Source organism: Delphinus delphis, chromosome 7, assembly GCF_949987515.2.
Source record: "Delphinus delphis chromosome 7, mDelDel1.2, whole genome shotgun sequence".
Taxonomy (NCBI): domain Eukaryota; kingdom Metazoa; phylum Chordata; class Mammalia; order Artiodactyla; family Delphinidae; genus Delphinus; species Delphinus delphis.
Window position 1 is genome coordinate 2,202,499 of NC_082689.1, and position 14,169 is coordinate 2,216,667.

The 14,169-nt window shown below is 59.9% G+C and overlaps 1 protein-coding gene across 2 annotated transcripts in view; it reads left to right on the top strand.

Moving 5' to 3' along the window:
• Positions 1-14,169, top strand: part of HDAC4 (histone deacetylase 4) — a 284,834-nt gene that overhangs the window by 253,077 nt on the left and 17,588 nt on the right. For both annotated transcript variants that reach the window (XM_060015821.1, XM_060015822.1), the window contains exons 19-23: positions 5-60; positions 1,656-1,743; positions 3,385-3,504; positions 4,231-4,328; positions 13,471-13,589. In XM_060015821.1, the coding sequence (XP_059871804.1) occupies positions 5-60; positions 1,656-1,743; positions 3,385-3,504; positions 4,231-4,328; positions 13,471-13,589 (481 nt within the window). The remainder of the gene's footprint in view (positions 1-4; positions 61-1,655; positions 1,744-3,384; positions 3,505-4,230; positions 4,329-13,470; positions 13,590-14,169) is intronic.

A 14,169-nucleotide genomic window follows, 5' to 3' on the forward strand; every position in this document is an offset into this window, starting at 1 on the left:
GTAGAATGGCTTTGCCGTGGTCCGCCCCCCAGGACACCATGCGGAGGAGAGCACGCCCATGTAAGTACACACACGGTCACTCTCGGGCAGGGGACTTGCGGCATTCTCGAGCCTGCCCGTGCACGGTCCCTGAGAGGCCGGTCCAACAGGGCGTAACCGTACGTGCAGCTCGAGTTGGTTAGGGTTGGTCCTGGTGAAGAGGTGCGGGGGCGGCGCGTGGAGGTGTGCAGAGTGGGAGGCCGTGTGTGCAGAAGCGAGTCCAGAGGAGTCGTCTCGTTGCCAGGCCTGGGAGAGGGAACTTCTGCTGCCCCAGAAGGAGTGCTCGTGGTGCTTCCTCGTTCTAGAGCTTTAACAGTCAGGCCTCAGGTCTGCTCGCGGGTGGCCTTCCAGCTGACCTGCTCACGGCTTGGCACCGCGAGGCTGAAGTCCCAAGGTCATGACCACAGGGGTCAGCTCTCTGGCCTGCGTTTCGGGTTGTAGACACCCCTGACTGTGCACATGAGAAGCTGGCCGAGGTGGCGGGGTTGACGTGCGATTCAGGGTCCATCCTGGTCAAGGAGAAGCCGCCCGGGGGCAGCCACAGGACTTGACCCGGGCAGTTGTGCACGGAGTGGACGCAGAAAACCCTCAGCGAGCGTGATGTCTGGGGCTCGCCCTCGGGCCCCGAGACAGCAGACACCGTGTCGTGGGTCGTCAGGACGAGGGGACGGGCTGTGGCTGGGGGAATGAGCACTGGTTTGTCGGCTGGTGAAGCACGGATGGTGCAGACAGAGCTGTGGGGAGAAGCAGGAAGCGCGGGGGCAGTGCTGGACCGGGAGCCTGGCTTTCAGCCAACGGGCGGCGGAGCCCTCGGCCGCCTCGAATCCCCAGTGAGGGCCTCGGGGCCGGGCTTCAGGAAGGGACCCTTCACCGTAAAGGGAGCTGTCGTCACCACCGTGCAGTCACTCCCTGGCCCAGAACAGTCCACGGGACCGAGGGGCGGGCGCTGATCGTAGCATTTCGCTGAGGTCACCTTTCTAATTCAACTCTGAGCTGTCAGATATTCTGAAGGGTGGGCGCAGATGGACCGAGATGGAATATGGAGGGACACGTCCGTGGAGGCTCTTAGAGACTGCATAGTTCGGTCCTGGGGCCAGCGCGGCCAGAGAGGCGGTGGCTGCTGGGACGCGAGGCTTCCCGCCGGGCAGCCTACAGCCCGAAAACAGACCCACCCGGGCTTCTCATTTTCTTTGGTGATTCAGGCAAAGGGAAATTCAGGTTTAGATTTTCATTTTCACTTGACTCACTTTCTCAGCTCGTTTTTCCCGTTCTCAGAGACTCTCTAGAATCACTGTTATACATCTTAGACTGTGGAAAGACGCGCAGTGAGAAAGTCAAATGAGTAACTTCCGTGTCTGTGGGCCTCGGTGCCTCTGACAGGTCGGTCAGTGCGTGTTCTGGGAGACGTCCTGGGGGCATAAAGTGAGATGGACTCTCTCACCCTGGGAGCGCTGGCGGCCTGGACCGTGTGTGTGTGTCAGTGATCAGCATCAGTTAACGTTTCCAAACCGCCGCCTGAGACCCTCGTGGGATTCTAGAATGTTCTATCGCACGTTGAATAAAAACTAATCAGAGCCCGGAATTTGTCTCTATTTCTCCTGATTCTCACCTGCCAGGGGGTTCTGCTACTTCAATTCCGTGGCTGTCGCAGCCAAGCTTCTCCAGCAGAGGTTGAGTGTGACCAAGACCCTCGTGGTGGACTGGGTGAGTGGCCCTTCCTTGTCTCCCCCGCAGACAGTGGGAGGCGGAGGCGAGCTTTTCCATCTCCACTGGCCATGGGATTTGGGGGCCTTACCTTTCTGGAAACTACCTCAAAGATGCAGAAAGGAAAAGCCCAAACCTGTTAGGAGTCTGTTTGACAGCTTCAGCCAGCCAATCCTGCCAATAACCCGGCTCCTGAAGGGTCTAGAAATAGGCCTGTGGTCGAGGGCAGCAGCCGAAGGGCAATCCTTGCAAACCTCGCTGGGAGGCGGGAGTGCGGGAAGGGGTGGAGCCTGGGCCTCGACAGGGATCAAGGGTGTGGCCCGCCCTCCACTGTCACTCCCGGCGTAAAGGCCCTCCCTGCTTCTGCAGAGGGGAGCCAGTTGACACTGGTTTAACCTCCTTCCCATTTTCCCTTGGGAGGGGCCACATCTGACAATCGCACTGCCTCAAAGGTAAACTCTATGAAAAACGCTATAGAATAACTGAACTCCAAAAATAGGTATACGGAGTCCTATGCTGGACATGGGGATTCTAGGGGTTCACTTTTTTCTTCTTTTTTCAGCCATATATGAAGGGGGCAGGGGGGACATTCTCTTTGGTATTTAAGATTTATTTCATCATTTTTTCTAGTTAAAAAGATCAGTTACATTGGGTGGGATTATCTTTTATGCTGCGAAGTCCTTCTCCTTTGGGAAAAGAAACACCAAAACACAGCCCAGGACACCCCCAAGCTCCGGGCGGCGGGCACTGGTCAAGGGGCCCTTGGGTGCCACGGCCGCACAGCGTGGACTGCGGAGCCCGGTGTTCACACAGCCGGTGCCTTGGCCCCAGGGGGCCCTTCCTTTAGCGCCCCTTGTGGAGCAGTCAGAGATGCTGGGCACGTATAGCAGCTGAGTGCTGGAGAAGGTGGGCGTGCCGGAAGCACTGCGGAAAGTGGGTGATCCGTCTGGTGCTGTCGCAGAACCGCGTGTAAGGTCTCCGCTGTCACGTGGAACAGCGCACAAGTGGTGCGTGAGTGCCAAGGCCCTGGTGTGCGCCCCTCGGCGGCGGTGGGCCTCAGTGGGACCCAGCTGGTTCCTCACTTGCAGCTGTCCCTCCACTTTTCTATGATGAGCACAGGTAGCTCTCATAAGTAGGGTAAGGATTCTAAGCAGTTCCCCGGGGTTTAAAATCACAGACTCGTGTGCGGCCCTCAAGTGTGCACGCTCTATGCAGCGGGCCACCCCGCTTGTGTGGTTTCAACACGTGGTCACTGTGATTTGGAGAAGCGGCTTGTCGTTCCTGTTTGGGCCCTGGCACCCCCATCGCTCCACCCCGGGGACGGTCTCCCGTGTACCCCAGGGTCCGGTGCGGAGCAGGTGAACGGCCGTGGTCAGCGACCTCCCCGGCCCTCACCCGCCAAGCTGTGACAAGAAATTAATCAAATAACTTTGCCTGGAAAATCGCGGCCTCTGGGGAAGCTGAGACACCCGCCGAACCTGCCCCATGGGGTGCCGCGCGGGCGAGGAGGATGCCACCTGGGGCCTCTTCCTTCTCTTCCCAGGGCCCCAAGGGCCCCGAGCTACGGGGCTCATCAGCCAGGGCCTGAGGGCACCTGCGCTGAGTCAGCCCCCACCCCTGACCACCCCCCCGCCCTTCCAGGACGTGCACCATGGGAACGGGACCCAGCAGGCCTTCTACAGTGACCCCAGCGTGCTGTACATCTCGCTGCACCGCTACGATGACGGGAACTTCTTCCCGGGCAGCGGGGCACCTGACGAGGTGAGCGGGGCTCCATCCCGTGCTGGGCCTTGGAGGGGGCGTGAGAACAGGTGTGGCCACACCTGCAATGCAGAGCAAGGGCTCCCAGCGGCGATCGGGGGCAGCCGTCAGCCTCGATTCCATCACGTGTGCCCACGTGGGCTTTATCTTGTTCCAAGTAAAGATGGAAAACAGGAGAGCATTCTGGTTCTAATCCAAACAGACTGCAGGATTTATGAACGGGTGAGAGTGGGGTGCCCTTGTCCTGCAGGAGACGCTGCTGTGTGCAGTCACAACGCATCTCCAAGCCACGCCTTTCGTCCTGTCCCTTGGGCGGGGGCCGTCCTCTCGCCTGTCCGGTGCCACACAGTGGGCACCGGAGTGTCAGGATCCTGTGGGACACCCCGATGCCCCAGCAGAGCCCCACACTCTGAACAAAGAGGCCCCGACAGTGGGGAATCCCACCCAAGGAAAAAGGATCGTCTGCCTCTGGGTCTCCTTCTGGGAAGGAAGTTGGGAAGGACAGCCTTGCTCGCAGGGCCCTGTGGGCGCACATTGCTGGCCCCTCCCCTGGGCAGGGCAGCCCCACACGCTGCACCCGTGGAGGGGGACGGGGGCCCTGCCTCTGAAAATGCTCCATCGTAGAAGGCAGTGTGTCGGGGCCTTGGGGACCCGGGCGGGCTAGGGGCGCACCGGCAGGGCCACCGGGGTCATGGTCTGTGACGCTCATCTCTCTCCCCCATGCAGGTGGGCACGGGGCCCGGCGTGGGCTTCAACGTCAACATGGCTTTCACCGGCGGCCTTGACCCCCCCATGGGAGACGCAGAGTACTTGGCGGCCTTCAGGTAAGAGTCCCGGCTTCCTGCCCCATGGGGCATTTGGGGAACAATCGGGAATTCCCCGACGGTGGCTCCAGCTCTTGCGGGGTTTACTGTTTTCCTTTGACCTTCATCTTCCTTCGTGAGCAAGCCCCCAGCCGCCCCCCGCCCCCCTCCCGACACGGTCCCCGGGCAGGGCCCTCAGTGCCGTGAGCATGCGCCTGCAGGGACCAACCTTTCTGTCTCTGTGTTTTGGAGGAACGGGCTCTGGGGCTTCTCCCAGTTTGCTCTTTAAGCCAAAGGTGGCATCTTCAAGTCTGTCTTCTCACCTTCTGTCTGCAGTGTTCCTGTCTTGTGCATTAAATGAAAAACAGGAATCTGTCTCGCATCTTAACAGTAAGAAAGTGATGGAGACCGAGGCAAGGTGTCAGAAAGTGTTAGGTTAATGAAAAGCGGGTGCTCGAATCTGAATGGGCTCATAATCTCCTAATTTTTCTTCCACAAAACCTTTTGTGAGATAATGGGAAACAGAAATAAATATCCCTCCTTTATCGACAAAAAATCGAGAGACGACTCCCCATTCATCCCGGTTCCTTCACGTTATGCGGGGCCGGTAGACTCCGGCTGCAGGGTGATGTTGTAAAACACAGTGTTTGCCTTTGTCGTCACATGGTGATTTCTGCTTTGATCTGGGCCGGATTGAAGGGATTCCTGTGGCCAGAAGTGGGTGCTCAGAGCATAGGTTTCCTTCTCCTGCTGGAGGAGAAGGAAACCTGCGGGTCAGCACCTGCCCGAGTGCGGGTCCCAGGGGCCCTCGGGAGGAGGGGAGCTCTGTTTGGTGGTGAAGCCGACAGACCTTCAGTCTTTGTTAAAAGCACCGTGTCTGCACCGGGCGTTGGAAACCCATGAAGCTTCCAGAGAACTTTTCTCCCTTTTCTCTTCGACTACGTGCTCTTCCTTTCCTGCATGCAGGCGTGTGTGGTGTGTGTATGTGTGATGCCCACGCCTCTGTGTGGACACGTGTGCGCCTGTGTTGTGTGTGTGTGTCTGTGGGTGCGTGTGCACGTGTGCGTGTAAGCACAAGTGTGTCGTGTCTGGCGGGTGAGATTCTAGCAGAGGACACACCCGTAAAAGTTTGGCCGAGGACCCTGCCTCGTGCTGGGGCACGGGGGGCAGCAAAGGTCATGGGTCACGTGACCCCTCGCAGCGTCTGCTTCCCTCATCTGGAAACTGGGTCCTGGTCCCCGGCCTCCAGGTGGGTGTCCGGGTCTGGTGAGGCAAAGGCCTGGCCCCAAGGGTGGCTCGGCCGACATGAGGCCTCTTCCCCAACCGCTTAGTTCATAGAAATAACGGCTCGACGATGAAACTGGTCTGTGCAAATGGGAGTCCATCACCTCCGTAGAAGGCCTGCCCCGGTCATCGCCTGGACCACTTTTTCCTCTGATCTCAGTGGTTTAATTTTGTTGTTTGTTCCTCCTCTTGATCAGACGTAATGTAATGTTGACATTTGCCCTCCCTTATTTAGGGGAGAAGGACTCCCCCAAACGGATACCACATCTGAAAGCTGCTCATGTACATAGTTAAGTATCAGCTTCAGGCAATCTGAACCCACCATCACTGGCCGGGGTTGTCACTGCCTGTCCTGAGATGCCCTCCGACCACCAGCACGTTGTCACCGCCCCCAGGAGAACCGGCCCCTTAGGGGCTTCCTTAGAGGCAAAGGGTCTGGACTCCGCGTAGGATTCATAGATAGAGCCCGAGTGAACTCTGGGGCCTCGGGGGACCCGGTGTCGCTGAATTCTGGTGAAGGCAGAGAAGGAGGGGCTTTCTTTAAACTGTGGATTAAAGCGATAAAAACGGTGGTTCTGTCTTCCTTCAGGCCAGGTTCCGACTGGATCGGCTCCCAGGGCCTGTCTCAGTGTGCCCTGGGCACTCTGATCGGGGTGGAAAGGCCCGCACCCGGCCCAGCGGGCAGGCGAGGCGGGTCCTGGAGTCCCCCCACCCCGCCACCCCGCCAGCTTTGAGATGGACCTTTCACTCTGAGTCCCTGTTGACATTCCGTTTTAGTCTTCTGCCAGGCATGTACACGATGACGCCCTATCGAATGAACTTTGTAAAGCTCAGATAGCCTCTTTGAAAAGGAAAATTGTTTCAGGATTTTTTTTTTTATTGATTTTAATGTAAAGTAGCACTTTGAAGTTTACGATTTATGGTTCCCTGGGCATCGATCGGATGGGGGAAGGAGGGTCAGGATCCGTTTTCCCTCCTTCTGCCCCGCTCCCCGGGGGCCCCAGGCCATGCGTGCCTTCATGCTTTCGAGGCAGCACCTTGTGCTCAGACCCACGCCTGCCTCGTTGCATTTCAGGAGATCAAGCCCGAGATGAAGAAGAGATAAGAAAATTGCCCCTAATGAAATCCAGAGGCTGCCGCACTTTCTCCTGGGCTTGGAGACTTGTAGGAGAAAAGGGAACCTTAATTCAAACCAGCCAGGCCAGCGGCTTTGAAGTTTGCTGAGCAGGGCTGAGGCCTCCGGGCCAGGAGATAATGATGCACTTTTCTTAACCCCTCACTTACCTGCCGCCCGGCAGTGCAGAGATGGAGCTGGGATTGTTCGTGCTCTTAGGTCGTAGTTTGGGTTTAAATGCGATATCATAAAGGTTATCAGAGATGGCGGTGAAGCTGGATATTCGAGAGTGGAAGCTTTAATCTCTTAGTGAGTGCGAGTCGCCTTTAAACTGAGCAGCTGGGCAGGTTCATTTCACTTACCCTGACCTTTCCAGCCTGGCACGAAGGTCGAGGCTCTTTTGTTTCTTGCGTAAGGTGTGTTTTGGGTTTTTTAACAGTTTTTTTTTCTGTTGTGCTAAAATGTATATAAAACATACTGTTTGAACCACATGCGAGTGTACAGTTTGGTGGCGCTGGCTGCATTCACGATGGCGCATCTGTTCCAGAAATGTTGTGCCCCGAGGGCCCAGCGCTCGCTGCTGCGAAGATATTGACTTGAAAACTGCTAGAGGCAATTCTGTATCTCTTTAAGGGCATCCACATCCTTTCCTATGTAGAGAGTTTGTCTGAGGACATTCTGCAGTGATTTTAGAAGCAAAAAAATATTAGCTAAAAACTCAGAGTTTCGCAATCCCGTGTTCAGCAAGCCGTCACTGTACCTGCATAACAGGGGGCACACGCGGTACCGTCCTCGTGGGTGGCAGGGCCCCGAGCAGGTGAGGCGGGCATGTGATGATGGAGGGGGACTCACACCTGCCCGCAGGTGAGGGAGCTTCCCGGCCAGGCCCCGGAGGAAGAGCCGGCATGGGGTGTCGGGGAGGGTGACGTGCCCGCAGGAGCAGGCCTGACGGTGGAACCCGCCTGTCTGACCCCGACGGTTCTGGAGCCTTCGAGGGCCTGGCCAGCACGGTCACCAGCAGTCTCGCGGCAGTTCGGTGACAGGCTTGGTCCTGGGAGTGGGGGGACCACGCTGGGTCGCCTAGGCGAGCCCAGGAAGGTTGAGGGCACCTGGCCGGGACGGGGAGTAGGGCGGGGGGTCCAGCAAGGTCTCAGGGCACTGGTGTGGGAGGAGGGTGGGCACGCCAGGAGGAGCGGGCTCCGGGTGGGGCTCGGGCCCCTCAGCCTTAGCAGATTTTCACGCAGAAAGCCGGAACGTGTTCCCAGTGTGGCAGCTGGGCGACCACTGGCACCCCAGGAAGGACAGCCTTGGGGGGGGATGGGGCGGGGACAGAATGTGCTGGGTGCGGGAGCGAAAGTGTTGTGGGGAGAAGAGACAGCGAAGACTGCGGTTCCGAGCACCTGGTTGGGGAACAGGAGCTGGGGGTGCAGGCGGGCAGGTGAGCATCCCCGTGGGGCGGCGGGAGAGGTCCGGGAGGTGCCTGGTGGGCCGCCCCCCGTCGAGGTCCCGCCTGGCCCTGCAGAGACCCGCTCCTCAGGCTGGGTGGGTCGCAGGCCCCTCGGCAGGCTCACCACCTCTGGCATTCGTTCCCGGGGCACGCAAAGGGAAGGGGTGCCGAGTGCTGGGGGACTAAGGGAGCAGTGGGGGGGGCTGCGTGCTCTGAGAGCCTCCATGCCACCTGTGTGAAGGCCCGAGGATGGTGCCTGGCGGTGGTGGGAGGCTGGGCGGGCACGGGGCCTCCTGGGGGGTGACGGGAGGGACCTGGAGTGCAGGGGCGGGAGGGGGCAAGGGTACGTTAGGGTCTGGAGTAGGCATGCACCGACCCCCCCTTCCAGGAGGCTGCAGGGGCAGGGGGAGGAGCGTTCCCACCTCAGCAGGTGGAGGCGGGGCGAGCCAAGGGCGAGGAGACCCGCGGCCTGCGGGGCAGCAGCTCCGGAGTGGGAGGGGGGCCGTGGGCAAGGGCGGCCGGGCCTAGAGGGGCAGGAGCGGGACGGCGTCCACTGTGGACGGGTTTCAGCCTGCCCGCCAGGTCCAGCTCTGTCCCGACGTCCGGGCGGCCAGGCCAGGGCCGCTGAGTTTCCGTCGTCACCGTCTTTGTTCTGATTCTGACTCGCAGCAGAGTTCAGCTGCCGGACGCGCAGGTGCTCCAGACCCTCGCCGGGCGGTCCTGGTGGAGGGGGGTCTTGAAGGGACGCGGGGGACCCCAAAGCAGGGAGGCTCAGAGGCCACGCCCACCGTGCAGGTGTGCGGAGATCCCAGATCCCAGAGGGAACGCACCTGCCCTCGCCGTGGCCCTCAAAGCAAGAACCTGCGCAGCGTACAACAAGAGGAAGTTCTCAACGATCAGAATGCTGTGATTACTGCAACGGTGTTGTCAGGCACCACCCAGGCCACAGCCTCCTGTAAAGCCACAGCTGGTAGCCTCTGCCTGGTGCTTCCAGCTCACGGGCGCTCTCCCGGCTGGGGATGCTTAACTGCGAGACCAGCCAAAAGCACGGCAGTGAGGGAGGAGGCCTGTGCGGGTGAAGCTTCCAGGGGCCAGTGTGTGTGGACCATGCCTCCGGGGCACTTGGAGGGGCAGCAGGGACCCAGGGGCAGCGACCCGGCCTGAACCCCGGCTCCGGCGGAGGCCCCGGCGTGGGTGAGCACAGCCCCCAAAGACGGCGCCTCGGCCCGCTGGCCACGCCAGTCTGTGTGCCCCCAGTGCGTGCGGACCACAGGTGCGGTGGGTTTTGTGCAGGGCCCTGGTTGGGGGATGAATCGAAAGTTCCTTTCTTTCTAGAAGTTGAAGCAGATTATTGAATCAGCTCTTGCGTTTAGATTCCACTGTGAGTTTTGGAGACGGCGCGTTGGTACGCCCCGTAATCTGATCACCTGAGGTTATAGGGTGGCTTGTAAGAAACGATTCTGGGAGCTGTAAGCGCCCCATAGCACCACCTGGCACTGCCACCTTCCCGGAGCGGGAACTGGCTCGTCAGAGACATCCGCCCCATTGCCCAGCCTGCCCCTCAGCGGACGCCCAGCCCAGCTTTTCCCCGTGGCAACGTGGCCGCAGGTGTGGCCCGGCCGGCGAGCTAAGGACAGAGGGGCGGGCACAGTGTGGTGTCCGGAGCAGAGGCCCCAGGATTGGGCCCAGAGGAGGCCTCAGGAGGGCGACGGGCAGCTGCACATGTGGGTTGCACGGCTCTGCCCACCTGAGCTCCACCCCCGGCATGAGCCCCAGGGGTGCAGAGGCTCTGGGACACACCTACAACCATCTCCTCCCCGCTTTCCCACTCGGAGGGCTGCACCCGGCCACCTCTTCTCTCGGGGGTTGGCGCATTCGCCTCCTTGTGAGCGGACGATCAGTGGTCTGCTACCCGGGGAAGCTCCCAGCCCACCCCTCTCTGCCCTCGGTTGCCCTGCAGAAGGCCACAGGGGACCCCATGGACACACTCACCTTAAAGCAGTGGTTTGAGAGAAGGCCTCCAGCAAATACTCACATCTTATTATTTTCAGGCTAAGCTGTCCCTTAGAATGTCATTCTAGAAATAAAATGTAAGGCCAGTTTCCCATTGCTTCTGCAGAGCCTAGTAATTGGTGGTGCGCTTTCAGCTTCCCTCCGGCACGAGGGTCCTGGGTGGGGCGGTGCTGCAGGGTTTAGAAGGCAGGCCGGTGGGATTGTCCGGAGGGCCGCCGTCAGCCCTCTTCTCACCTGCAAGGAGGCCAAGTCCCGTCGAGGGGAGGTGACATTTGTCGGGGCTCAGGGCTTACTGAAAGTCAGTGCTGGAGACCCACTCGGCACACGCCTGGCATACAGCACCATTTCAGATTTTCTTACTTCAGCGGGTGTTTGGGATTACAGCCTAGAGGGTCCCAAATCAGGAAAAGGCAGTGAGTATTGTGTGTACACGTACATCAGCTGTCCCAGCTGCTGACACTCGTGCCTGACGATGTACCCACACCTGCCACCCTGCACGCACACACACACACACACACACACACACCCCCTACCACACACCCACACATGGGATCAACTGCGCTTTACAATTCGTTATGATTGGCTTTGGGGTGAAGCCACACACCAAGCACAGACACCAGAGACCCTCTTGGTATTAACTTCCTTTAATGATGATTCTAACAGGGCTGTTTTTTTAATTTTGTGGGGGGAGTAGAAATGCAATAGCTCAGCGATGCTTCAAAGCAGAGAACTAAAGCCCCCCCAACGTGAACTTGCTTCAAAACGGCTGCCGGAGCTCTGGGTGAATGAGCTGGTGTCTGCATTGAGATGTCTGCGGTTTTCACTGAAAAATGGTCTTGGCTTTCAAATCCATACCGAGACCACGGCTGAAACTGGCCTCTGGCCTGAAGACAAAGTTTATGTGACAAGAACTTCGTTAAAATAATTGAAAACCAGCCTCCCTGGAATGATGGAGGTCCTTGTGGAGGAGCCCCGCCCGGTCCTCACGGTGGCCTGTACCTTTGGGAAGACAGACCACATCTGCTGGGCGTGGAGATGAAAGAGGACAGTTCTCCCTGGATCCCCGAGGCATTCGCTCCCTCCTCCCTGCCTGGACCAGGAATTCCCCCACTTCGGCCCCCGTGGTAGGGTTGTTAACACGTGCTCCAGGCCTGCTCTGACCCAGATGCTGTGTTTAAAAGACGGCGCTCTTCTCTACGTCGTGTTTACAGATGCTGGGAACGTTTGTGACAGCGTCCCAGTGGCACAGAGAAACATTAAAAGCTGGGGCTGTTGTCATGCGTGGTAGAACTTTACCAGAGTTGTAATGACAGGAGTCTGGAGCGAGGTTGGCAAACTGCGGCCCATGGGCCGAGTCCCAGCATGTGGTTTTTGTTTTGCGGTACGCGGGCCTCTCACTGTTGTGGCCTCTGCCGTTGCGGAGCACAGGCTCCGGACGCACAGGCTCAGCGGCCATGGCTCACGGGCCCAGCCGCCCTGCGGCATGTGGGATCTTCCCAGACCGGGGCACGAACCCGTGTCCCCTGCATCGGCAGGCGGACTCTCAACCACCCAGCATGTGTTTTTTAAGTAAAGTTTTATTGGAACACAGCCACGGCGATGTGCTCACGCATCATGTGAGGCTGCTTTCCCGTGACAAGGGTGGTGTTGAGACCACGTGGCCCAAAGACGGAAATACTCTCTAGCTCTTGGCAGGAACGCTTTCCAGCCCCTGGTCTAGAGTCACACGCCGTGTCCCTGGGCCCCCAAAGCGGGGTGTGGTCCCTGAGGCACAGAGCCTGGGTCCTTTGAAGCTGCTTTTATCGGCTGTGCAGAGACAGTTCCGGAGGGAACTGAACTGGGTGCAGCCTCAGAAGAAAGAAAAATAAAAGCAGGGAGATGTCGAAAGGCCCACCTGGGCCGTGGCTCCCTGCTTCCGGAGGTGGGTTTCTTGGTGGGCAAAGTGCCAGGCGTGCGGTCGGCGCGGGTCTTCATGGCAGAGACTTGACCAGCGCCTGACCCACCGCAGGACAGACGCTCCCTGGGAGGCACCCCTGGGGTCTCCCAGCGCCAGGTGGTGCATGGTCCCTGGAGCCGGGCCGGGGCGTCCTGGCTCCGCACCACGGATCCTGCAGAGAAGGACGGCTGGGTTTTCACCTGTGTGTGGCTCTCTGGGGCTCTCGGCCCTTCCACCACCTGAAATCAGAGCAATTCCTCAACAGGGTTGCATTCAGAGTACTTCCTGGATGGAGAAACATTCAGTCTTTTGAGCATTTTGTTTCTTTGGTCAAAGTTGTCTTCTGGGGTTGACTTTGCCAGCGTAAGTGGCAGCCTCACCCTTTAGTAAAAGCTGAACAAGAACCCATGGGAGCTTTCACGGGCCGCCTTGCACCCTGTGGCCGTGGCGCTGTCTGGAGTTCGGCACATGGCAGGGGACCGTCAGCCGTGCCCAGTGCGCTGACGCCCTCCCACGCGGGCCTCTGAAGACCTGGGGTGGGAGGGGGCCTCAGAGGTGACGAGCTGGGCTCACGTGCCGGGGAAGCTGCGGGACGAGGGCGGCCCCTCTGTGCAGTGGCTCAGGGCAGCAGGCAGGGCTTTCCGACACGCAGTGCGACGCCCAGGCTCCTCCGGCCAGGGATGGGGGGCCGAGTCGACAGAGGCTGCCAGCGCCGGCAGCCACGTGGCCCCTGCTTGGCCTGCCCTGGAGCCCCGGCCCCGTGCCGTGATCTGCCCACCCCACCCGCATGGGGCAGGAAGGAGACGGGAAGTCAGGGATGGCTTTCCAGACACAGTGAAGCCGGCTCAGGGCACGGACACGAGCGCTTGACTTGCCGTGGGTCTCTCCAGTCTCAGCCAAAGCGTGATTTACAGAACAAGCCGGTGCAGTTAGGCTGCGAGCTGGGGGCGCAGGGGCATCGTGTTAACAACGCTTTCCCCCCGCCTTTCAGGTAGACCCTTCCGCTTGTTTCCCGAATGTAACTTAACCACTGAGCTTCTCTGTGTTTAGATTTCTAATCGGTCAGTCCTCTTAAGTTTGGTCATCGGTTTTCCCTTTAGAGATTCTGTGTTACATTTCTTTTAATTAGCCTAACACGTCCCCCTGGCCCACGAGCAGTGGGTCTTTGGTCAGTCGTCCGTAGCCGCGGTGTGGCCTGGTGGGGGGGAGGGGGCAGTGGAAGGAGAGCCCCCGCTCAGCCACGCAGCCCTGCGTCCCCGGTGCTGGGCGGTGACCTCGAGGCCCTGACGGCTGGCCTTGGTGGCCGTCCAGTCCCCTCCCCAGCTGCGTCCTCGGCTGACGCTGTGTCACCTCCTCCCGCCCTTCGCAGAACTGTGGTCATGCCGATCGCCAATGAGTTTGCCCCAGATGTGGTGCTGGTGTCGTCGGGCTTCGACGCCGTGGAGGGCCACCCCACGCCCCTCGGAGGCTACAACCTCTCCGCCAAATGTAAGTCGGGTTTGCGGGTGACCAAGAGCATGGGGCGGGGGGTGCTGGTGTTTTGGGGATCAGACGTCAGAGGCGCTGGGCACGCCAGGCTTCCTCTTTAGTGGCAGCGGAAGGAAACTCCATGTTACATCTCACCAAAAGCACGACGCCGGCGCCCCCACAGAACGCGGAGTGAACAGCCCACGTAGACCGGGAAGCCGCCGCGGGGGGCTCTGCCCAGAGGTCGTGCTGGCGTGAGGTTGTACAGCCCGCCAGCGCGGGGCCCGCGTGCTGGCGCTGTCAGCCGGCGGCCGGGTCCACAGCGCTCCTGAGAGACCTGTCCTCCCACGTGGGGTGGGGGGGGTGGGAAGGGAGACCCTCAAACCCGGGAAGATGCGCGTAGCCGGCAGCCCGTTTACTTCGGAGTCGGAGGGGCGGAGGGCCTCTGCTTCTGCTCCGTCACAGCAAATTGTGAAGAAATGGAAGCTCCGCCCCTGCCGGCCCCCCGGGGGTCGCAGTGGTCCAGGTGCCTGGGGCTCTTCCGGGGCTCCTAGACGCGGCGCTGGTGACTCACGCGAGGCCCGGGGGGCCCTGTGCTGGC